We start from the raw sequence: 24,834 nt of genomic DNA on the forward strand, positions 1-24,834 counted from the left end.
TTCTCAATGGTAGCAGATGACAGAACAAGGAGTAATGGTCTCAAGTTGCAGTGGGAGAGGTTTAGGTTGGATATTAGGAAAATCTTTTTCAACAGGAGGGTGGTGAAGCAGTGTAATGGGTTACCTAGGGAGGTGGTTGAATCTCCTTCCTTTGAGGTTTTTAAGGTCAGGCTTGAGAAAGCCCTGGCTGGGATGAGTTAGTTGGGGATTGGTCCTGCTTTGAGCAGGGGGTTGGACTAGATGACCTCCTGAGGTCCCTTCCAACCCTGATATTCTATGATTCTAAGGCTAACCTTCCATTATCAGCCTTAGGATTGTGGTTACCAACACCACCTTAATCAACCTGAAATTTCACATGCTTGAGTTTATGCCAGGTTAGCGTTTTCCCTAGGAGGTCTGAGGCACATCAGGTAAAGCATTTGGGAAATTAAAAAACAAACAACAAAACTTCCTGGGCTTTTCTGGTTTTAAAATGAGGGAGGGGACCGACCATGCACACCTCTTGTAATTGACTTGCCTATTTGCTTCTGTTTCTTCACAAATTGAGCTATTGTATTTGCCAGGGGTTCTCAAACTTCACTACATCGTAACCCCCTTCTGACAACAGTTACTACATGACCGGGGGTGGGGGGTGAGGGAGAGAGGAGGGAGCCCGAGCTCTGATGCCCAAGGTGGGGATGGAGATCGGGCTTCAGCTTCAGTCCTGAGTCCCAGCAAGTCTAATGCAGGCCTTGGTGACCCAATTAAAATGGGGTCGTGACCCACTTTGGGGTCCTGAGCCACAGTTTGAGAACTGCTGGTATTTGCTATATAGAACTTTGTTTTGTAGTAGGAGATAATAGGGGACATGAAGAAATACTCTCTTCAGCCAACTTGCTTTAGCTTAAGGAAGAACTATGCACAAGTGTTATTTTCAAACATTTGTCTTTTCAATGTCATACAAAGCTGCCTCTGAATTCGGTACTATCTGTATAGCACAGAAGATCAAACATCGGTTAAAAGAATGGCAGATTTTATTGTGCATCTGAAATAGAACATTGTTTCATACTTCCCTCAGTCCGTCTAGCTCCCATCACAATAAAGCTGATTTATTAGAGGCCAATAATTAAAGTGTAGGATTTAATCATCATTATTTTATATTTAAAAATATAAGTCCTTGAAGATTTTTGCAACACTTACCTCAATTACCCTGGAGTCAAAGTCTTCGTAAGTTTCTGTTGGGAGAAAAGAAACAAATAGGTACTTCATTTATTTGCTCCTAATTATCAATACAGCACTAGGGTGATCTGTGATGACAGTTGATATAATATTACAAAGGGACAAAGCTTCTTATACAAATCTAATTTAAAATCCCTGCAGCATGTAGACTAGGGTGACCAGACAGGAAATGTGAAAAATCGGGACAGGGCTGGGGAGGTAATAGGAGCCTATATAAGAAAAAGACCCTAAAATCAGGACTGTCCCTATAAAATCGGGACATCTGGTCACCCTAAGGTAGACTCTGAGCATTGCTTGCAATTTATGTACACTAAAGTCCATTGCTTGTCTTCTTTACAGTGCTGTGTGAAGATATTTTTAAATGATCAAATTCATTTAGAAATGCATGCTCCCTAAATTCAAAGTAAGATAGGTATTCAGCACATTTATAGAGTAACGTGCACCTTTAGTTTTCCATTTCAGGATACACAAAGTTCAGGTTGGTTGTGGATTACTGGTCTCTGCCCTTTGGGAAACCCCAGCACGCATCATGCTGATAACCCAATTTGCCGTGCAACCTCACTGAAACAAGCCTATCAAGACAAGATCAATCCTGGGAGGTTTTGCCCCGTTTGCTTATAATACAGCATAATTCCGTAAATTTCTTAATAATCTTATTTTATATCCCATTGGGTATGATAAAATATAAAGTTTTGGAGCCATTCACTATGGTTAAGAACAACATGGAACTTGCCTTGTCAGCAAGGTTCTGTAGTATGATGTCAGAAGCAAAGCACACATACTGGGGTATCTTATGGAGCAGAAGGTGGGGATGCATGGCGAGTCATTGAGTTACAGTATAAATGGAACAGAGGTGTTATAAATGTACTGTTTATCTCATTCCAATTATTTGGGGCACTCAGCATACATTTCTACACTGAGGAGAGCAGCATCCGTCTGCAGAGCATGGGAGCTCTATAGTTGCACAAAGACATCAGTACCGAATTAGTTTCTGCACTGAAGTCGGTGATGAATTGGAACTATGGTTATAACTAACTACAATACTGTGATGTATTTCCATTTCAAATGTCAGCATTAAGTTTTCTGTAAAAACATGGAAAGTTTTAGTCCTAAATTATCTTGAAAATTTAAAATTACAGAGTTGTGAAAGTTTAAAAAAAAAATCATGACATTTACTTAAATGGAACAAACATTTTCCCCACCCCTCCATACTTGTAACAACTCAACAGTTAAACAGATTTGGTTCAAACTTCTTACCTTTTCCTTCCCCCCCATTCCCCAGAAACATCTGGGCTGAGACTAAGCGTGGAAAATGCCAGATCAAATGGCAAACTTCTAAGTTATTGTAACTTTAACTTCTATAATTAATAACAGATCTCTCCGAAACAATAATTTGTTTTACACTAATGCCTTGAGACTCCGACCAAAACCAGGATCCACTGTGTAACTAAGAGACGGTCCCTGTCACAAAGATCTTATAAATCAAAATAGCCAAGACAGAGTGGAAGAAGGAAGTAGAATTATCTCCATTGTAGAGATGGGGAAAACTGGTTACCTACCTTCCCATAACTGTTGTTCTTGTAGACATTTTGGATATATGTCCATTTCACTGTAGGTGTGCGTGCACCCCATGCACAGGTGTTGGGCCAGTGGACACGGCTTGTTAAAATCTCTGGATTTAGGTGCACGCATATCCCATGTATGGAATCCACAAAGGGACCAGCACTCAAAGAATTTTATTTTCTTCAGGAATTTGTTCAGATCTCAGATCTAAACTAGGCCTGAGGCCCCCTTTTGCTTTGGGGATCAGGAAGCAGTGGAAATAGAAGCCTTTTCCCCTGCGGGAAAATGGAACTTCCTCTATGGTCCCTGCCTGAAGAAGAGACTGGACCCCCGTTGAAAGGCAATCTTGTGACGGTGATCCCTGAAAAAGGATGGGGAGGGATAGAAATGAACTGGATGGCATGCCCCCATTCCACCATGTTTGAGACCTACCAATCTGATGTTATGTGGCCCCACCACTTAGGAAACGAGATAAGCGATTGGTAAATAAAAGATGGGGAACAGATGGAACTAAGGTGGCTGGTACACTGTCCTTGAGTATCCCTTCAAAATGCCTGTTTGGAAGGTGGCGGGTGGATGGTATGAGCCCACTGATGCTAAGAGGGCAATGGGGGACACCTCCTATAATCCCTTTCTAATTTTTTTTGGTGGATTTTGGGATTGGGAAGCAAAACTCTGGTGTCAGAATGGCTGCTGTGGAAGAAATTGCTTCCCCCCTCCCCCCTTCACTGGAGTATAGATCCCAAGGGATTTCAGTGTCGGTCACCCTGGAATCTCTGAGGCTATGAATCCTGTCGTTCATTTTCTCTGAAAACAGACGGGGGGCTTCAAAAGGGAGGTCTTGGATCGTGTGTTGGACCTCTAGGGGAAACCCAGTTGACTGCAACCATGAACACCTCTCTCATATCCAAACTATTATCCAGCAATGTTTTGGAGGGCAGCTCTGGCAACCAGTTTACCCTCCTCACTCATCACTGCAAAAACTCTTGTCTACGCTCCTCTGGTAACTTGTCTTTCAACTTTTTAACATTTTCCCAGAAGATGAAGTCATAGCGACTCGGGGTGCCTGCTGGTTTGCAATCCTGAGTTGCAGGCTTCCTGAAGAATAAAGCTTGCAACCAAACAGATCCAGCCTCTTTGAGCCTTTGCTTTTTGGCGTGAAAGCTTGATGTCCCTGCCTTTCCCGCTCATGGTGGCTGCCACCACATGAGAGCCTGGGGAGTGGGTGGTGAGAGTAGAAATGTTCATAGCCCTTAGAGGGGACAAAGCACCTCCTCTGGGCTCATTTTGCTGTGGGGGACAGGGAGGAGGGTGCCTGCCAAAGAGCCATGACTGACTCCAGGATGGTTTCATTACCTGGTAGAGCCACCCTAGCCGGGGTCATTGATATCAGGATGTCCATCAACTGTTGAGACCTTTCGGACACTTCTTCTGCCTGAACGCCAAGTACAGAAGCCACTTTTTAAAGGCTCTTGAGGGGCTCTGTGGTCCTCTGATGTGGTGAGTAACCTGAGGGTTCAGTAGCCTCAGTGGATGATGAAGGAGGAGGCAGCAGGCCTCTGACATGGTTGCTGGTCCGGAGCTTGCAGGGGGGGGCTGCCCGCATGAATACCAGCTGCTTGGTACCAGTCTCAGTAGCAGGTATCGAAGAATAGTGCTCTTGGTGCCCAGAACCAGTCTCTGCACCGGATTCGGTGGGGGGGGGGGGAAGAGTGCTTTTGGTGCCCTTGTCTCCAGTGTGCCAAGAGGATTAAGGGCAGGACCTGGCTGGCTGGAGGGGGAATGCCCCACAGTGACCAGAATGGCCATGGGTATGGGCTTGGGATCCCTCCTTATCCAGGGCATTTACCTTTAGCTGGGGCCCAACGTTGGTTTTGCCACATGGCACCGTGGTGCCAATGACTCTGATGGGGGGGAACATGCTATGTCCTGGATGGGACAGAAAGGACCTCACCTCTGAGCCTGAGGAGTCAGATGCCTCTGACAGAGGAGGGGCTGATGCAGAAGGGACTAGAGAGAGACAGCCTGAGCCCGGGGATGGCAGTAGCGGGGAAACAGAGGAAGCTTTCCTCTTGACAAGACAGGCTTCAGGGGAGGCTTGGGTAACCATGCTGCAGGATCTCAGTGAGCGAGCTATGAGCTGCAGGCATCTGCATGGGTTGCAGACCTTCTGCCGCCAATGATACCAGTACTGAGTGACTAAACACGTTTCTTGCAGCTGCATATGTGTCTGGGGTGGCTGGGTGCGGCACTGTCTGCTGGCTCTGTTAACGTCCTTTAGGGGAGACCTCAACAGACCTGACACAGGCCCCGAAGGTGGAGATCCCCCCGGGGAGGTGATGAGCGTTCCAGGGATAGCCTTTCTCCCAAATGCTTTGTGGTATGTCTGCCTCTGTCTTGCTTTGGTACTGACACAGAAGAGCAAGAGGAAGGTCCGAGTCTTTCCTTCGGTACCGAAGAATGGGACCGAGGAACTGCAGACATGTCTGGTGGGGTGTTCTGTACCAAAGCTGATGTAGGTGGGGCGCTTTCCCTCTGTGACGACTCTGACGGGGGTCGAAGTGCTGGCTCCATGAACAAGCCCTTAAGCCTCACTGCTCTCTCGCTTTTTGGGAGGGCTTGAAGCTTTTCCAGATGTGACGTTTGTCACTAATGTGGGATTCTCCCAAACATTTAAGGCAGGATGGATGCTGGTCACTGACTGGTACAGGCTTTGTGCAGATCCTGCATAACTTAAACCCCGAAGAGCAAGGCATCATTCTGGTACTGGTCCCAGTACCAAGAAAAAAGGGTCAAGAGAGACCAAAACCAAAACACCTAGCCCTAAACTATCAAAATTGACTAAAACTAACTATACCCAACAAGCTACTAACGTACAGCTATGTAGAAAGCAGAGTGAGGGAAGTACGTGAATCACTCAAGCCTGAATTCACTCTGACAACCCTCACTGGCATTAAGGAGGAACTGAGGTGGGCGGCTCCGCTCTGATAGAAGACTGCAGCGGTGTATGGCAACGGAGGGTGCTTGAGCCACCTCAACAGATACTGCTGAGGAAAATAAATCTCTGATGTCTGTGCCCGGGGTGCATACACACCTGCCATGGCACCAACATTTGCAATCCCTGGAAAAAGAAGTGAGGCACAGAGCGGTTAAGTGACTTGCCCAAAGGCACTCAGTCTGGGACAGAGCTGGAGCCAGAACCCAGGTATCCTGAAACTCAGTACAGTGCCTTGATGACAAGGCCAGCCTTCCTCTCTCAATTAAATCTGAAACTCTTGGGGCACCATTACTCAATTCTTGAGAGGTCATAACTCTATTTATTCCAGGACCAAAGTTACGTACTCTATTCTTCCTAGCTCTTCACTGCTGAAGAAGTGCTGGGGGGAATGAACAGTTGTGCACAGTATGTTCCAGTGATGATCCATTCGTGTATTTCATCATTTGCATGCATGAGCTGCCTACTTGCATAACCATTACTCAGATGACTACCCTAAGTGAACTGAACATATATGCATTGATTGGAGACTGTCATATTGCTAGAGGATGTAACAATTCTATAAATGGCTCACTTCCACCATGTCTACACTATTATCTAGTATTATTTTAGAATATTTTGAATGATATAATATTAGACAATCTATGATGATTCAAGCAAACAACCATGAGACGTATTTGATAAAGATTTCTATACAACTAAAAGGAAAAAAATCTTGCCACTTCAAATCAACCATAATATGTTAGTGCAATACTTTAAAGGGCATTCAATTTAAAGAGTGGCCTGAAAAATTTCTTTGTAATCAGTCAAATGCAGCTACAGTATCATTTTTTTGCCCTGTAGGAGTCAGGAAGCAATCTTTACAAAACTAAACATTTCACATAACATTCATGATTTAGTCTTTTCAGAATGGCGATAAGAAAACACTGGTCAGGTGTATGCTACACTTGGGGCACCAAAGTGCATACCCCTCCTTTTCTCCATATACATTATAGTAATAAATGTAAGCTTCCCCTCTGCACGTTATTTTTGAACGGAATTCCATTTCAGAAATGTCTCAGAAGGGAGAAAAAGCAAATACACGAGCATGGCAGAATTTTGAGTATTCTGTACCACTATCCCCTGATAGTGCTCATTTGGCACATGAAAGTTAGGGCAGAAAGGATACAAACAAAGCAGAAATGCAGACAGATCCTTTTGACTGGCCTGTGCTCTAACACCCACTTTGCAGAAAGGAACAATGAGCAAGCCTTTCTGGCACAGCCTTTGGCAAATGCCAAGATTCACTTTATAAAATCTAAAATTCTCTTGGTGATGGACCAACAGGACTGACACACCTTTGCCAAGGTTTCTGTTTCAGAATTTACTGAACCCTAATTAACTCCCTTATCTGACTACCGTAAACATTAATAATAATTTGTTTCTGGTCATGCCCACAACAAGCTGTATGCTTCCTAGCCATGAAAGAGGCACAGTTCCTGCCATGAAGAGCTTACATTCTAAAGGAAAAGGAATCAGTAGACTAATTCCTGCATTGACTCAGGAATCAAAACCAGGCCTCTCATATGGCAGGTGAGAGAACTTTCATATACCAACAACCTGAAAAAAACATACCGCTCTTAAACAAGCATTTGCGGAGCAAAGCTTCGACAGACGGCTGCATCAGACAGCAGGGAGCAAGACACACAGGGAAGAAGAACGTTGCTGCTTACCAGCAGCAATTCTTGTCCTTAATGCATTGCCTGCACAGTGCCACACTGCACATACCTGGCTGCAGAACCTGTCTGATCAGCACTTGGCAGTGACGGCGAACACATGGCCCTCCGTCCCTGTCTTCTACATAAAAGGTATAAATAACCCACCCTCCTAACCTTCCCTCAAGAAAAGGCCTTGCTGACTGAATTATTTTTCCAGTTGAGTCATTTCACCACCTTACATGGCAGTATGAGAACGTATACATGGCCAAAACAGATGCTGCCCCAGCGATTAGCTGTGAAGTTGGGATTAGGCTAGAAGCGACCATTCTGATAATCTAGGATGATCCGAACATCCCAGATCAGAGAAGGTCACCCAAGGAGCCCTCCATCAAGCCTTCTGATTGAGCTAGAATGTGTATTTTAGAAAGACGTCTAATCTTGACTTAAAGTCTCTGAGTAACGGAAGCTCCACCATGACCTCTAAGGCAGTGGTGGGCAACCTGTAGATAAAGTCTGAACAGACTGAGACATAACCTCACAGAACAGGGAAGTAATGGTTCGTTTCCATGGCTTTCATGCAAATACACCCTTGGAACATTATATGGCATTCCATGAAGCATACTACTGAAAAATACTGGCAAACTGGAGGGAGTTTATACAAAATAAAAACCCACAAACTGATTGGGGGGGCTGAAAGAAGTGACCTGAGAGAAGATTAGAAAACCTCAATATGCATAATTTGGGAAGGGCTCCATGTATTCTGCAGCCATTACATTTGCCACAGAATCTATCCCTTGCTGCAGAAATATGCTCCAGAAGCTAGACTTTAGTTTAGGAAAAGAAATTATGCTACTGGCTCTTATGGGTATGAAGAAAACTTTGAAAACATCAATCAAGTTTAATTGGTGCAATTACATCTGAGCCTGCAGACAGCTTGAAACAATCCTGCAGAGAAATGTGAACTGTCTGGTAAATCTCAATGGAATATTACCAGAAAAACCTAAACATGACAATATAAACGTCAACGTTAACTGTTTCACAGACATTACTCGGCTGAGTTACTTGTTTTCATATTTAATTTGTTAAAAACTTTTTTGTTCTAAAAGAAGCTGTCGTAGAATTTCTAGTTACCACAAAAGACTGTTGCAGAGAAGCTAGGACAGTGGTGGGCAAGCTGCGGCCCGCATGCGACCCATCAGAGTAATCCACCGGTGAGCTGCGAGACATTTTGCGGACGTTGACCATTTGCAGGCATGGACCCCCGCAGCTCCCAGTGGCCGCGGTTCGCTGTTCCCGGCCAATCGGAGCTGCGGGAAGCAGTGGCCAGCACGCTCCTGTGGCCCGCTGAATCCCGCAGCTCCCATTGGCTGGGAACAGCAAACCGTGGCCTCTGGCTGCTGCGGGGGGCCATACCTGCAGATGGTTAATGTCTGCAAAATGTTTCGCGGCCCACAATCAGCTTACTCTGATGGGCCACATGCGGCCTGCAGGTTGCCCACCACTGATCTAGGACATGAAACAGAATTTAGCCTCACCTTGCCACTAACTGTATGGGGCCTTGAGTTTGCGTAAGAGGTTTAAATATGCGAGGTGATAGCCTTATACTTATCTCCTATAATTTGTATTTCTAATATGACATTTTATTAGCCATTCTTTCCTTGTTTATGCTAACATGAAATATTTATTTCTGTTACTAAGCTAATGGGAACATATGGCTACATCTTGTACTCAGGGCTGCTGATGTAAGACACACAAAAAGTGTTTTCACATTTTAAGACTCACAAAAGCTTAACTGAGAAGCAGTCAATTAGCTCTGAGCATTAATGTAACAACTGTCAGTCCAGTTAAGATTATGAATCTTTAGTTTAACTGCCTGGGTTTGTGTATAGAAATTCTTATAGTTCCTAGTATAGAGGAGAATAATTATAAAGAAATGTAAAATGCTGGGAAAGTATGGATTCTTCTTCCCATGCCTCTCTCTAAGAAGGTAATTACATTCCCTCTTCTTACCTCCATTAGGACCTGGCTCAGGGGGTCCCAGACTGATGCCTCCCCAGGAACTTCCAGTCCAGCCTCTCTCTCGCTTCACCTTTGTTTTTCTTCTCTTCTCCCACTCATCCCTCTGCCGGATAATTTCAGACTGCACCTTCTCCTGCTCCTCTTTGTCTCGCTGACCAATTGTCTGGAGTGCCCCACTTTTCAGCACAGGAGTATTGAGACCAGGCCAAAGGAAACCAGAACGTCCTTAAGAAAAGCAAAACGTGAAAAGATTTCCCTCACATTTAATGAAAAATTAAAGATTAAAACTCAACAGTACACAAGATGAATCTAATAAAACGGAAGTTTTAATGTTCATTTATATTTCAACTGCTTTCCACATGACAGAATTTGTATTAAAAGCTGGAACTATGTGAAATGGAGTATCATTATCAAAATCACCTATGAAAAAAGAAGAGAGAGAGAGAGAGCATTCATTCAGTGTTGTCATGACTCCACAGAAATTAATGCCAATGTGCTAACTGCACTGTTTACAACAAGTATTACAAATAGGGTTGTCAGGCATCTGGTTTTTGACTGGAATGCTCTGCCCTGGCTCCGCACAGCTCCTGGAAGTGGCCAGCATGTCTGGCTCCTAGGCACAGGGGCAGCCACAGGGGCTCTGCACGCTGCCCCTACCGCAAGAGCTGGCTCCGCAGCTCCCATTGGCTGGGAACCATGGACAATGGGTGCTGCGGGCGTGGTGCCTGTGGGGGCAGGCAGTGCGCAGAACCCCCTGCCCCCCCTCCGCTTAGGAGCCAGACATGCCGGCCACTTCCAGGAGCTGCCTGAGGTAAGTGCCGGTGGGCTGGAGCTCGCACACTGAACCCCCTCCTGCACCCCAACACCCTGCCCCAGCCCTGAGCCCCCTCCTGCACTCAGACTCCCTCCCGGAGCCCACGCCCCCTCCTGTACCCCAAACCTCTCACCCCAGACCCATCTCAGAGTCCTCACCCCCTCCCGCATCCCAAACCCCTGCCTCAGCCTGGTGAAAGTGAGTGAGGGTGGGGGAGAACGAGCAATGGATGGAGGGGGGATGGAATGAGCAGGGGTGTGGCCTGGGAGAATGTGCGGGGAAAGGGGATTCGGTTTTGTGCAATTAGAAAGTTGGCAATCCTAATTACAAACCAAACACACTATGAATGGTAAGAGCAACGCATTTACCAGTCCTATGGTTATTGATGCATTTACCTTCACCAATGATCTGGCCTCTATTGAGATCCCTCTTGAACTTTTTCTTGGTTCGCTTTCCTCTTCCCTTCCTTGCTCCAGCACCAGTCTCTGCCAAAACCCCTTTCCACAGCTCATTAGCTGTCACTGTAATGAAATTGCTTTCGTAAGTATGGTACCAGAATAATTAATATTGGTAACACTACTGAACAAAATATTCAAGACGCTAACCCTTAGTTGATCTGTTCTGGGAATTCGTAACACCCCCCCCATTAATGCCCATTTAAGCAAACATGTATTCTTCTGCCTGGATCCTTCTCTCTCTCCACTACTTCCTCTGCCCCCATCTCTTTTGGGCCCTGTGTGCATTGGATCTCAAAGCAAATTAATGGAACTCTGTTTAAACACTGTTCAAAACAACAATGGTTTCCAACATGGTTTGCATTGCCACTGCAAAGGAGGTGAAACTACATAAGTACCGCGGTAAGGAAGGTACCCAGGCGAGCACAGGGTTTAAAATCTATTCTGAATTTTGTTTTTAAATCAACACCATTCTTAGCCAGTGTAATGTTTTAATGGCCTTGGTAGCACAAGACAGGAGCAAAACAAGATCATTCACTCGTAACTGACATGGGCAATAGCAGCAACTGCTCTCTGTGACACCGAGACCCATTGGTGCCAGCTGGCAAAGAGTTCGCTGTTTTGTAAAAGCAACTCTTAACAGGCCTTACCAAATCACTACACCTAGCACACCACTTCCATGGTATTTATTCATAAGCGATGTCATGTGGCAGCTCTCAAAAAAGCTTCTGGCATACTGATCCTATCAATCATTGTGAGATATACATACAGATGATATTTAAGGAGCTGTGCACGGTGAGGCATGATTTCCCTTTACAAAAACCATGTTGACTCTTCCCCAACATATGTTCATCTAGGTGTCTGATCATTCTATTCTTTACTATAGTTTCAACCAATTTGCCTGTTACTGAAGTGAGGCTTACAGTCATTACCTGGATCATCTCTGCAGCCTTTTTTACACGTTGGTGTCACATTAATTATCCTCCAGTCATCTAGTACTGACGGTGATTTAAGTGATAGGCTACACACCACAGTTAGTAGTTCTGCAATTTTATATTTGAGTTCCTTCACAACTCTTGGGTGACCACCACCTGGTGAAGGTGACTTAACACTGTTTAGTTTATCAATTTGTTCCTAAATCTCCTCTATTGACCCCTAAAATCTGGGGCATTCCTAAAATTTGTCAACTAAAAAGAATGGCTCAGGTGTGGGAATCTCCCTCACGTGCTCTGCAGTGAAGACTGATGCAAAGAATTCATTTAGCTTCTCCACAATGGCCTTGTCTTCCTTGAGTATTTCTTTAGCACCGTGATTATCCAGTGGCCGCAATGACTGTTTAGCAGGCTTCCTGCTTCCAATGTACTTAACATTTTTTTGCTGTTAGATTGTTTGTCTTTACCAGTTATTCTTCAATTTTTTTGGCCCGCCTAATTACACTTTTATGCTTGCCTTCCCGAGTTTATGCTCCTTTCATTACATCAGTTAATGCTTTCATACACTGATGAAATACTGTGTTCTCCCACCCTTTACATCCTTCCTTCCACCCCTCATTGAGGTGTGATGCTTTACAGAGCATCACAGAACTGAACAAGATACATTCAGAAAACCAAATTAATTTCACAGCCAGCTGTATATCTTGTCTGGGCACATCTGCTGTGCCATAAGGCATGGGAAGTAACCATCTTCACGTTCAGACCAAGACCTGATACACGGCTTGCATGCATATTTACTAACTGACATTACTACACTACCACGACATAAAGCTGAAACACAGAGCTTTTCAAAATGGCAGCGTTGGTTTTTTTGTTTGTTTGTTTTTTAAATTAAAACTCAAATGATGTGATGAAGATATTCACAACATGGTATAAAGCCAGTTTTTCCTCCCAACTAGGCCAGAATCCAGTAAAGAAGATAATCAGGAATACAGTCAGACAATTGCTTCAGCTCCTGAGAATGAATGAGCCTGATCAACAACAGTGACCTGAAACATCTCTCAAATGCCTCAACTCACAAGAGACATCGCTGCTGTAAATGACATCTCCTGTCTCCGGCTTGACCACATTCTGGGTCTCTCTCTCTAAAGCAGCAGTCTGAATACCAGCAATCAGAGGGGAAAAATAGCTCAGTTGGACTGAAGCGACGTATCTAAAAAGCAACACAAAATAACTGCGGAAGATCCCAAATTACTGAAAGAGATACCCTGCCCTAGTCTCAATCTGGGCCCACGGATCCCCAGACAATGGCACCAGTGAAGTTATGCAATGCAGAAAGCAAGGGTGCAGCCGGCACGGAGCATCCATAACCTGCCATTGCCTTTACTCATACTATGTATTTGTAATTCCTGAGGATACAAATGCATCTTCCTAACGATTTGTGGCCTTATCTTTATTTTGCATTTATTTAAATTCAGTAACATAAGACTCGTATGTGCCGGCTTCACTCTCCTACTGCTAAAACAGCTCCAGTTGCAAAGCCACACGTTTTCACAAAGATGTTAACAGGATGCAATACATAGATACGGTATGCGATAAAGGGTTTATTGCCATGGGCTGCTAAAGGGTGCATTATTCATTTGCGGTTTTACCCAGGTCAAATTTTTTAATATCCCATCTTTTGACACCAGACTGTCCCTGGACCACAAGCCCAGCTGTACTTACTTTGGAGGGAGAGGAAAAGTAGAACACAAATTGGTAACACCCAAACATTATCTAGGATAGTTTTTCTGCAAACATCATCACAATTTTACAGTCCAATCTCTCAGTCTACCAAGATTAAAGGCATATTTCTCAGCTCATTTGAAAAGGAAGAATCTCAGCTCCCCCAGAGCATAAACAAAAAAGAAAGATTAGTTGAGGATGTGGAGGGAACCACATATGTATCAATATTAATATTTGGGAGCAAAGTAGTTAATTTCATAGAACGATTAAACATTGTTTAATAGGTTGAATTTTTTCCACCTGAAAACAACTTTTGCTGAATACTGTCTGATGCCAAATCAGTCACGTAGCAGATTTTAACAGCCAGGATTTAAAGAAACTAATATTGTTGATACATTTTTAAAAAGGTTAGTGAACATGCCATGATAAATGTGCTTTATTCTACAGTAGTAATGCTTGCTAGTGCCATTATAGTTAGAAATCTATATTATCTTTATAAACTCACCTTTATAGGAGTTCTATAACAAATGGTTTATTTCTAGGCCAACCGTATCAATTTTAGCTAAGAATACATTTTTATGGACAAATTTACTCTAAGTTTACAAACAGCTAAAATATTTGTACGTCATCACACACACAAAACTCCCTTACATTTTTTCATTTCAAATACTCCACCCCCATCCCCCCAAGCAAATAAAAGGGGATTCAAAAAAATTAAAATGTACAAGTCATTAGCTGAAATATGACATTGTGTCTTTAGAGGCAATAGGTTGCTTGGATGTTTTGCAATGGGATGTAGAATCTTTAGGTAACTGATACTGGTTTACTCTGGGTCCAGATATATAATAACAAAGACAAAACAGAGCTTTTTCAAGGGCTGGCCCAAGACTGTGGAATGAACTCCCACAGGAATGAAAGACCTTCCCCTCTAAGTGCTCTATCTTTCCCTCTAAGTGCAAGGTGCATTTGTTTGACCTTGCATTCTTTAAACACCACATAATATTGTGTAACCCTCCCCACCCCCCACTGTGCGACTTCTTCGACCTAGGGAGAGGAGGAGAGAACACGATAGATGTTAGTCACGTTATTTAATGCACTAGTGAAAAGGGCTTGGATACTACAGTGCTGAGCATGGTATAAGAGCATATACAGAACAGAATTACCAGACATTGTTCAGGGATCACAGTGAAACAAGGTGATGGACTCATTCTGCTTCCTAGTAGAATTGGTTTTCACAGACCATCACCACAGCTGGCAGCCTTGCTGACAGATTCAGAAAAGATCATGTACTGCCAGAGTATGAGATGAGTAAGTTACTCATCTACAGAGGTGGCCCTCTAGATCAGAGCTGAGGTTACAAATTGGAAAGAGTGGGGAAAGGACTGTATTTATGCTGTAATGACAAGAGGATTTCAGCTTCCAAAGTGGTCATGGCACCTAACAGGAACACTTAAAAATTCACAAATCTTTCTAAAACAATCTGCTGAGATTTAAATGTTAGCTAGTATACTTAACCTTTCTACCAATTACATTACATACCTGCTACTTACTAAGCATATGTGCAATTAACGAGACCATTATACTGCATTTAATTTTTAATATACGCATTCTCTCTGACACAATTTAATTGCCCTCAAATCAATAATCTGCATTCAAGGAAGGTGTTGAATAGTCCTATCACTGGTGCACAGATAGCGTGAGACTATTCCAATCAGAGAGAACTGTTACAATCTCAATGTCAGAAAAAACTACCTTCAAAAGATGGTAACTTTGTCCCATCAAAGCTAAACAGTCAAAACAATTTGTGGTGGTTCTAAATATTAGCAATTCCTTTCACCAGGAGCCTTGAAAACCCCTATTCATTTGTTCTTAATGTAAAACACACCCAGTTTGCATGATCACTTCTTCAATTTGCATTTATAGTATTTTCCATAACTGTGACATGAATGGCAATTTCCTGCAATATCTTTGGGAGATGTTACTGTATTAAGTGTATGTACCATTGTGGGCCAGGGACTATATGTAATTCCCTGGGGGAGGAGGACCACAGCTCCTCCAGGAACTAAGCCCTGGTCTACACTAGGACTTTAGGTCGAATTTAGCAGTGTTAAATCGATGTAAACCTGCATCCGTCCACACGATGAAGCCCTTTAGTTCGACTTAAAGGGATCTTAAAATTGATTTCCGTACTCCACCCCTGACAAGTGGATTAGTGCTTAAATCGGCCTTGCTGGGTCGAATTTGGGGTACTGTGGACACAATTCGATGGTATTGGCCTCCGGGAGCTATCCCAGAGTGCTCCATTGTGACCGCTCTGGACAGCACTCAACTCAGATGCACTGGCCAGGTAGACAGGAAAAAGCCCACGAACTTTTGAATCTCATTTCTTGTTTGGCCAGCGTGGCAAGCTGCAGGTGACCATGCAGAGCTCATCAGCAGAGGTGACCATGATGGAGTCCCAGAATCGCAAAAGAGCTCAAGCATGGGCTGAATGGGAGGTACAGGATCTGATCGCTGTATGGGGAAAGGAATCCGTGCTATCAGAACTCCGTTCCAGTTTTTGAAATGCCAAAACCTTTGCCAAAATCTCCCAGGGCATGAAGGACAGAGGCCATAACAGGGATCCGAAGCAGTGCCGCGTGAAACTTAAGGAGCTGAGGCAAGCCTACCAGAAAACCAGAGGGGCGAACGGCCGCTCTGGGTCAGAGCCCCAAACATGCCGCTTCTATGATGAGCTGCATGCCATTTTAGGGGGTTCAGCCATCACTACCCCAGCCGTGTTATTTGACTCCCTCAATGGAGATGGAGCCAACATGGAAGCAGGTTTTGGGGACGAAGAAGAAGAAGATGATGAGGTTGTAGATAGCTCACAGCAAGCAAGCGGAGAAACCGGTTTTCCCGACAGCCAGGAACTGTTTCTCACCCTGGACCTGGAGCCAGTACCCTCCGAACCCACCCAAGGCTGCCTCCTGGACCCGGCAGGCGGAGAAGGGACCTCCAGTGAGTGTACCTTTTAAAATACTATACATGGTTTAAAAGCAAGCATGTGAAAGGATTAATTTGCCCTGGCATTCGCGGCTCTCCTGGATGTACTCCCAAAGCCTTTGCAAAAGGTTTCTGGGGAGGGCAGCCTTATTGCGTCCTTCATGGTAGGACACTTTACCACTCCAGGCCAGTAACACGTACTTGGGAATCATTGTACAACAAAGCATTGCAGTGTATGTTTGCTGGCGTTCAAACAACATCCGTTCTTTATCTCTCTGTGTTATCCTCAGGAGAGTGAGATGATATTCATGGTCTCCTGGTTGAAATAGGGTGCTTTTCTTCAGGGGACATTCAGAGGAGCCCGTTCCTGCTGAGCTGTTTGCCTGCGGCTGAACAGAAATGTTCCCCGCTCTTAGCCCCAGGAAGGGGGGCAGGTTGAGGGGGTAGCCACGCGGTGGGGGGAGGCAAAATGCGACCTTGTAATGAAAGCACATGTGCTATGTATGTAATGTTAACAGCAAGGTATGTAATGTTATGTATGTAATGTTAACAGCAACGTTTACCCTGAAAGAGCGTAGCCACTGTTTTATAAAATGTGTCTTTTTAAATACCGCTGTCCCTTTTTTTTCTCCACCAGCTGCATGTGTTTCAATGATCACAGGATCTTCTCCTTCCCAGAGGCTAGTGAAGATTAGAAAGAAAAAAATGCACTCGTGATGAAATGTTCTCTGAGCTCATGCTGTCCTCCCACACTGACAGAGCACAGACGAATGCATGGAGGCAGACAATATCAGAGTGCAGGAAAGCACAAAATGACCGGGAGGAGAGGTGGCGGGCTGAAGAGAGTAAGTGGCGGGCTGAAGAGAGTAAGTGGCGGGCTGAAGAGAGTAAGTGGCGGGCTGAAGACAGGGCTGAAGCTCAAATGTGGCGGCAGCGTGATGAGAGGAGGCAGGATTCAATGCTGAGGCTGCTGGAGGACCAAACCAGTATGCTCCAGTGTATGCTTGAGCTGCAGCAAAGGCAGCTGGAGCACAGACTGCCACTACAGCCCCTGTGTAACCAACCGCCCTCCTCCCCAAGTTCCATAGCCTCCACACCCAGACGCCCAAGAACGCGGTGGGGAGGGCTACCCGCCAACCAGCCACTCCACCAAAGAGGACTGCCCCCAAAAAAAGGCTGGCATTCAATAAATTTTAAAGTTGTAAACTTTTGAAGTGCTGTGTGGCATTTTCCTTCCCTCCTCCACCACCCCTCCTGGGCTACCTTGGTAGTCATCCCCCTATTTGTGTGATGAATGAATAAAGAATGCATGAACGTGAAGCAACAATGACTTTATTGCCTCTGCAAGCAATGATTAAAGGGAGGAGGAGAGGGTGGTTAGCTTGCAGAGAAGTAGAGTGAACCAAGGGGCAGGGGGTTTCATCAAGGAGAAACAAAGAGAACTTTCACACCGTAGCCTGGCCAGTCATGAAACTGGTTTTCAAAGCTTCTCTGATGTGTACCGTGACCTCCTGCGCTCTTCTAACCGCCCTGGTGTCTGGCTGCGCGTAACCAGCAGCCAGGCGATTTGCCTCAACCTCCCAGCCCGCCATAAACGTCTCCCCTTTACGCTCAAAGATATTGTGGAGCACACAGCAAGCAGTAATAACAGTGGGAATATTGGTTTCGCTGAGGTCTAAGCGAGTCAGTAAACTGCGCCAGCGCGCCTTTAAACATCCAAATGCACATTCTACCACCATTCTGCACTTGCTCAGCCTGTAGTTGAACAGCTCCTGACTACTGTCCAGGCTGCCTGCGTACGGCTTCATGAGCCATGGCGTTAAGGGGTAGGCTGGGTCCCCAAGGATACATATAGGCATTTCAACATCCCCAACAGTTATTTTCTGGTCTGGGAATAAAGTCCCTTCTTGCAGCTTTTGAAACAGACCAGAGTTCCTGAAGATGCGAGCGTCATGTACCTTTCCTGGCCATCCCACGTTGATGTTGGTGAAATGTCCCTTGTGATCCGCCAGGGCTTGCAGCACTATTGAAAAGTACCCCTTGCGGTTTATGTACTCGGCGGCTTGGTGCTCCGGTGCCAAGATAGGGATCTGGGTTCCGTCTATAGCCCCACCACAGTTAGGGAATCCCATTGCAGCAAAGCCATCCACTATGACCTGCACATTTCCCAGGGTCACTACCCTTGATATCAGCAGATCTTTGATTGTGTTGGCTACTTGCATCACAGCAGCCCCAACAGTAGATTTGCCCACTCCAAATTGATTCCCAACTGACCGGTAGCTGTCTGGTGTTGCAAGCTTCCACAGGGCTATCGCCACTCACTTCTCAACTGTGAGGGCTGCTCTCATCTTGGTATTCATGCACTTCAGGGCAGGGGAAAGCAAGTCAAAGTTCCATGAAAGTGCCTTTACGCATGCGAAAGTTTCGCAGCCACTGGGAATCGTCCCAGACCTGCAACACTATGCGGTCCCACCAGTCTGTGCTTGTTTACCGAGCCCAGAATCGGCGTTCCACAGCATGAACCTGCCCCATGATGCATGCATTGACAGGGCCCATGCTTTCAGAGAAATCTGTGTCCATGTCCTGATCACTCACGTGACCGCGCTGACGTCGCCTCCTCGCCCGGTATCGCTCTGCCAGGTCTGGTGCTGCATATACTTCTGGATAATGTGTGTGGTGTTTAATGTGCTCCTAATTGCCAAAGTGAGCTGAGCGGCCTCCATGCGTGCCTTGGTATGGCGTCCGCACAGAAAAAAGGCGCGGAACGATTGTCTGCCGTTGTTCTGACGGAGGGAGAGGCGACTGACGACATGGCTTACAGGGATGGCTTCAGGAAGCTAAAATCAACAAAGGGGGTGGCTTTACATCAAAGAGTATTTCAGGCAGGACTTCACGGAGGGTTCCAATAAGAAATGGTGCACCTAAGTTATTGTTCTTATTTGAACAAGGAGGTTAGTCTTGCCTCTGATTGATACATGGCTAGATTTACCTTGCTGCACCTTCTCTGTGAGTGACTGCAGTGTGACCTAGAGGAACGAGTCCCCTAGACGGGGGATGAGGGGAGAAGCAAATGAGTACAAAACAAATCTGGTCTATTTCTTGTTTTGATCCGCTCCATCTATCTTTTACATCTTTGGCTGGCAGCAGACGGTGCAGAAGGACTGCATGCCATCCACATCTCATGGCTGCCCGGCAGAAGATGATGCAATAGGACTGCTAGCAATCCGTATCGCCTGCCTGCTCACCATAAGATGGTTCAATAGGACTGACTGCAGGACTAAAGAGAATGACCTGGTCAAGTCACTCCAAATTTAGTCCCTGCACCCATGTCTGCCCAGGCGCTCCTGGCCGACGTGGCCAGGAGCACCTCGGACATGACGATGACGGCTACCAGTCATATTGCACCGTCTGCTGCCAGAAGGCAATGGGTTGCTGCTACTGTGTAGCAATGCAGTACTGCTTCTGCCAGCACCCAGGAGACATAGGGTGATGGTTACCTGAGCGGGCTCCATGCTTGCCGTGGTATGGCGTCTGCACAGGTAACTCAGGAAAAAAGGCGCGAAATGATTGTCTGCCCTTGCTTTCACGGAGGGAGGGAGGGAACGGGGGCCTGATATGTACCCAGAACCACCCGCGACAATGTTTTAGCCCTATCAGGCATTGGGATCTTAACCCAGAATTCCAATGGGCAGCGGAGACTGCGGGAACTGCGGGACAGCCACCCACAGTGCAATGCTCCGGAAGATGACGCTTGCCTCGGTACTGTGGAAGCACTCCGCCGAGTGAATGCACTTAATGCACTTAGAGCATTTTCTGTGGGGACACACACACTTGAATATATAAAACCGATTTCTAAAAAAACGACTTCTATAAATTCGACCTTATTCCATAGTGTAGACATACCCTTAGGTCAGCGGAAGGTGATTAAGCGAATTCACTCAGGTTGTAACACTTCCCAAGAGGTACCACCTCCTGAAAAGGTTGCATATACTGCTTCAAACTGAATTCTCCAGAGACCAAGAGATAAAGAATGGACTTTTAGGATAAACAGTCACTTCTGGGTATGCCTTCTTGAGCTGGACTTTACACCTTCCAGCTCTAGTGAAGACATACCCCAAGAGTTGCAAAACAGATACAGTAGAAACAACAGTAACTGCAAGATTGCACATAAATCTTACCACACGTTTCCAGCTTCTGCTAAGAGGTGATCAATGATGGGCCCTTTTTCTGTAAGCACATAATCCATCCTAGCTCTGACACTTTATGTTAGCAAGCTAATATTCAGAGACAGAGTGGGGTATTACAGTGTTGGAAAATGTAAAGTGCTATATTTCACAGAAATGGCGTAATGTTTATGGTCTGACAAAATTAATTACTGTGTCTCAGTGTTAATGGTTCTAATATACATGGATGTAAACTAGCACTAAAGTTTACAGGTACAATTTAAAAATGGTGTCCTATCTACAAAAGGTCCCATAAGGTTTATGTATGCACCAAATTTGATGCCTAAAATATTATGTCATAACACTCTTGGTATATCACCCAAATAAATAAGTTCCACAGTAAATGCTCAAAAATTCAAAATGGCCTCTCCATAATCAAGAGTTGTTCAAAAATCAATGATTCTAAAGTAGCCGGGTGTATATTCTACTTCAAGGACAAAATCGGCCGGCAGGATGAACTACAGAATATATTGCAATACCCTCCACTCTAACAAGTGATTTTTCTGTATCCATCACCATTCTATTTAAGACTATTGTAAGCACAACACATCTATGCTGTTCTGCAAGGCTCTATTTTCAAGAGTCTGAAGCTGTGACCATTTTGAATTTACATATCTCTGGTAAGCTTTCTGCAGCAGTGCAGTAGGGTTTTATTGTACAGCACAGTATTTCAATGGTCCAAGCAGCACTGTACATAAGAAATGCTTCTAAAAGGCACCATTTAAGAACACTCAAAAATACAGAGCACATAATTGAAGTCCCATGCACTGCAATAAAAACACGCTTGACAGAGAGAATAAACCTTGGGGCAATAATATGGAAGAGAGGTACTTATTGTTTAAATTGCCCTAGTCTTTTCTAAAGGAGTAAACATCTTTTGTGCACAAGTATTCCATATAGCCCCCTCCTAATGCTCCTTAATGCTGTGAACAATAGTTCTTTTTATGTGCATCTCTCAAATCTCTGCTCTTCTCCCTTTCTACTGCCCCCAGCAGCTCTCGGTTGGCTTCTCCAGCTTCTCACACACGTTCTCAACTCCCCAGAACTACTGCCTCATTTTGCCTTTCAGCAGCTGTGAACTTATTTCCTTCCCTTATCAACACAGCTACTTCCTCTTAACACCCCTGCATGCTGTATCCACAGATCCACTTGTCACACCACCTGCCATCTCATACATGAATCACTAAAAACAGTTGATTTCCTCTTTATTCTACAGTAACAAGCCTATCAGAGAATCAGTTCCCTCTAACAGTACACTGTCACAATAGGAACTGCTGCTCCAAGTCTGACAAAGCACTTCCTACTGTGACAGTACAGAGTGCTTTTAAGAATATTGATTCTCTTACCTAATATCTGAGAATTAGATCTCCTAGCTAGCTACAAAAACAGCAGAAGGTCCTGAATTTTTCCACGGATACCTAAGTGTATATGTGCTGTGATTTATTTTTCCATTTGTAATTAGTTTCTTATTGTTATACAACCAACATAAAATGGACCCAAGTATCAGATTTGCAATATAAATAGCTAAGAACCCCAAAAGATTTGGTATATAAGATGTTGCAGTTAGGAAACAAAGCAACATCGAAAGAGAAGCATAAACCAAAAAGCAGAAGCGAAGATAAGGCATTGATTGAGTGTACAATATAATCCTATTAGAGGGAAAAAAAATGGAATCTACCCAAGCAAAATGAAAAAAAAAATCACTATAATCTAAAAAGTGTCAACATTTATAGTTTATATAGTCTTGATGCCCAGAGATAAAGTATAATACTGGCAAGTATGGAAATGAACAGTTAAAGTAAAAAAAAAAAACCTTATTTCTGCCTCTGTATTATCCTTCACATACCATTCAATACCAGGAGACAATCTGGCAGTCCTCAACACTGCAAACAAGTCAGAAAACAAATTCTGAAATGTCTCATAATAGACATACTAAGATGCTAGTGATCCAAATCAATCTCAGATGTGAAGCTGGGAAAGCCTGTTGATTTATACCTACAATTAGTTTAGTCCAGAATGTCCAAAGTTTATCCTCCCCTCACAAGAGAGGAACTCTGGAGTCCTGCCTACTGAAATCCCTGAAGAGAGCTGTAAAGAACAAAAGATCTCCTGACCACTCCTGGTTAGGAAAGCAAAGTTAGAGAAATGCCTCTTCCCTTTCCTCACAGAATGCTGCTGACAGTGTGCCAATAAAATTCTAAACCTAGATCTAGAAAGATAAATATATAGAATAGAGGTTACAACAGATATGGCAATCAGAGCAAAATTTCTAATATTTAAATCAGACATTAAAAGCTCTCTGTCAGGCCAGCCCACAGGTGGCAGCAAATACAGTAAAATCACACTACCAAAAAAACCAAACAAACCAACAACAGTACTGAAATGATTATTGTATTTGCAAGAAAAGGCAATAAAAAGCAAAAGCAAAGCTTGAAATGGAAATCAAAACAGAGCTAACTAGGGCCACCCCAGTAACATGTCAGATTTCTGGTTTGATTTTTCAGTAAACCAGAGCCTGCCCCACCACAGGAAAATCAGAGCAAGAAATGCAGTGTTTTCCATTCTTAGCAAAAGCTAAGGCTGTAGTTAGAGGCTGTATTCCAACAAGCAGCAATAAAGCTGTTTATCAGATTAATGTAGAGAACACCATACTATAAACCTCATTGAATGACTCCAGGAAAGGCACAGATGAAAAACATTTGACTTTAGAATGTTTAGTTTGAATTTAACAGCATTAAACACACGTAAATTGTGGAAACGTTCCATTAACGTGCATACTTAAAAAAAAAAAAAGACTGAAAGGAAATCATCATGAAAGACACGATCATCTCAAAGTCCGATTGACACTTTCCCTCTCCTCATTGGAACAGCTTTTAAATACCGTTTCAGCCAACACAGATTTACCAGCAGTATACACCACACAAGAGACGACATCTCTAGACTGATTTTCATTCTAGATGATCACTACATAGCTGCCAAGTTTTGCACAGCTCCCTGTGTAACATTTTATACAAATTACTTAGTGAGCTGATTTGCATATTTAGAAGTTTGCCTATAAGAGGACTGAGGTTATGGTCAACACACCCTGCTCCAAGCAGTGACTTCAGCATGGAGCGGTCCAAACTTGGCAGCGGCAAGTAGCGTGGCCGGGGGAAGGTGAGGCAGCTGTGTGGGTGGGATGGTATGGTAGAGTGGAGTGTCCGGCTGTTAGGGTATGGGTAGCTGCCGGGGTGGTACTGGGACTCCTCCTAGGGACTGGGATCGGGGGGTGTTTCTTGGGGAAAGCCAGATGCAGCTGGCTCAGGAGGCAACAGGCAAGGCAAGGGAGTTGGGTGCCAATACTGGACAGACCAGTCACCGTGTGCTGCTGCTGACAACCCTTCACTTCTCCCAGAACTTGGATCCAGCAGGGAGAGAAGCATGAGAGAGAGCCTACCAGCCCACTTGGTAGGTGCTACTGTGGCTTCTAGCAACCAGAAGACATAACTGAAGCTCTGGTGTGACAGGGCTGCCAAATGCATGACACTTGGGAGCCCAGTTTACGTGGACTGGCATAATGTGGTGTAACCAACCCATCTATGTTAACTGCAGCTATTTTTAATTATAGTTTTCTAAGATGGTGGAAATTAGTGCTGATGGGGCCTGAAACTGCTGGCAGTCCAAGTAAGGTGACCTCAAAGCCACTGAAGTTGTTTAGATCACCTGAATTCTGGGGTACATTCACCACACACTAGTAACAAAGCTGGCCAGAAAAAAAAAACTAATTGACTTTTGGTTCTATTTAAGTCCTACAGCGGGGAAGAGTCAGTACAGGAGAGAGTAGTGTTTGTTTGATTCTCACTACTAGTATAGCATATGACAGATCTGCATGATTAGAAAAGGGGACTGGGAATCAAGAGTTCTGTTTTCTATTCTTTAATCTGACATTAGCTTCATGTGTGACTGTCAGCCAATCACTCAAACCCAAATTTCTAAAATCTGAATCACTGTTCCACTCAGCAATGCAAAGCCTAAGCGAGTTAGATGGCTAAGTACCATTTTCAAGACTGACACAGGCTCTCAAGAACTTAAGCCTAAATCACTGAAGTCACTTCTGAAAATGGAAGTTGACCACCTAAATCACTTAAGGTTTGGAATGTTGAGCAAATGTATAATGCCTTTATAATCTGGGCCTTTGCTTCTGTGCTTCAGGTTCCCCATTCCCACTC

At 44.4% G+C, this 24,834-nt stretch overlaps 1 protein-coding gene across 2 annotated transcripts in view; it reads right to left on the minus strand.

Annotated features, from left to right (window-relative positions):
• Window positions 1-24,834, minus strand: part of MRPS5 (mitochondrial ribosomal protein S5) — a 97,432-nt gene that overhangs the window by 44,206 nt on the left and 28,392 nt on the right. For both annotated transcript variants that reach the window (XM_073339980.1, XM_073339982.1), the window contains exons 3-5: window positions 10,702-10,827; window positions 9,484-9,717; window positions 1,180-1,214 (exon numbers count right to left, since the gene is read on the minus strand). In XM_073339980.1, coding sequence (XP_073196081.1) covers window positions 1,180-1,214; window positions 9,484-9,717; window positions 10,702-10,827 — 395 coding nt within the window. The remainder of the gene's footprint in view (window positions 1-1,179; window positions 1,215-9,483; window positions 9,718-10,701; window positions 10,828-24,834) is intronic.

Source organism: Lepidochelys kempii, chromosome 3 (assembly GCF_965140265.1).
Source record: "Lepidochelys kempii isolate rLepKem1 chromosome 3, rLepKem1.hap2, whole genome shotgun sequence".
Classification (NCBI taxonomy): Eukaryota; Metazoa; Chordata; order Testudines; family Cheloniidae; genus Lepidochelys; species Lepidochelys kempii.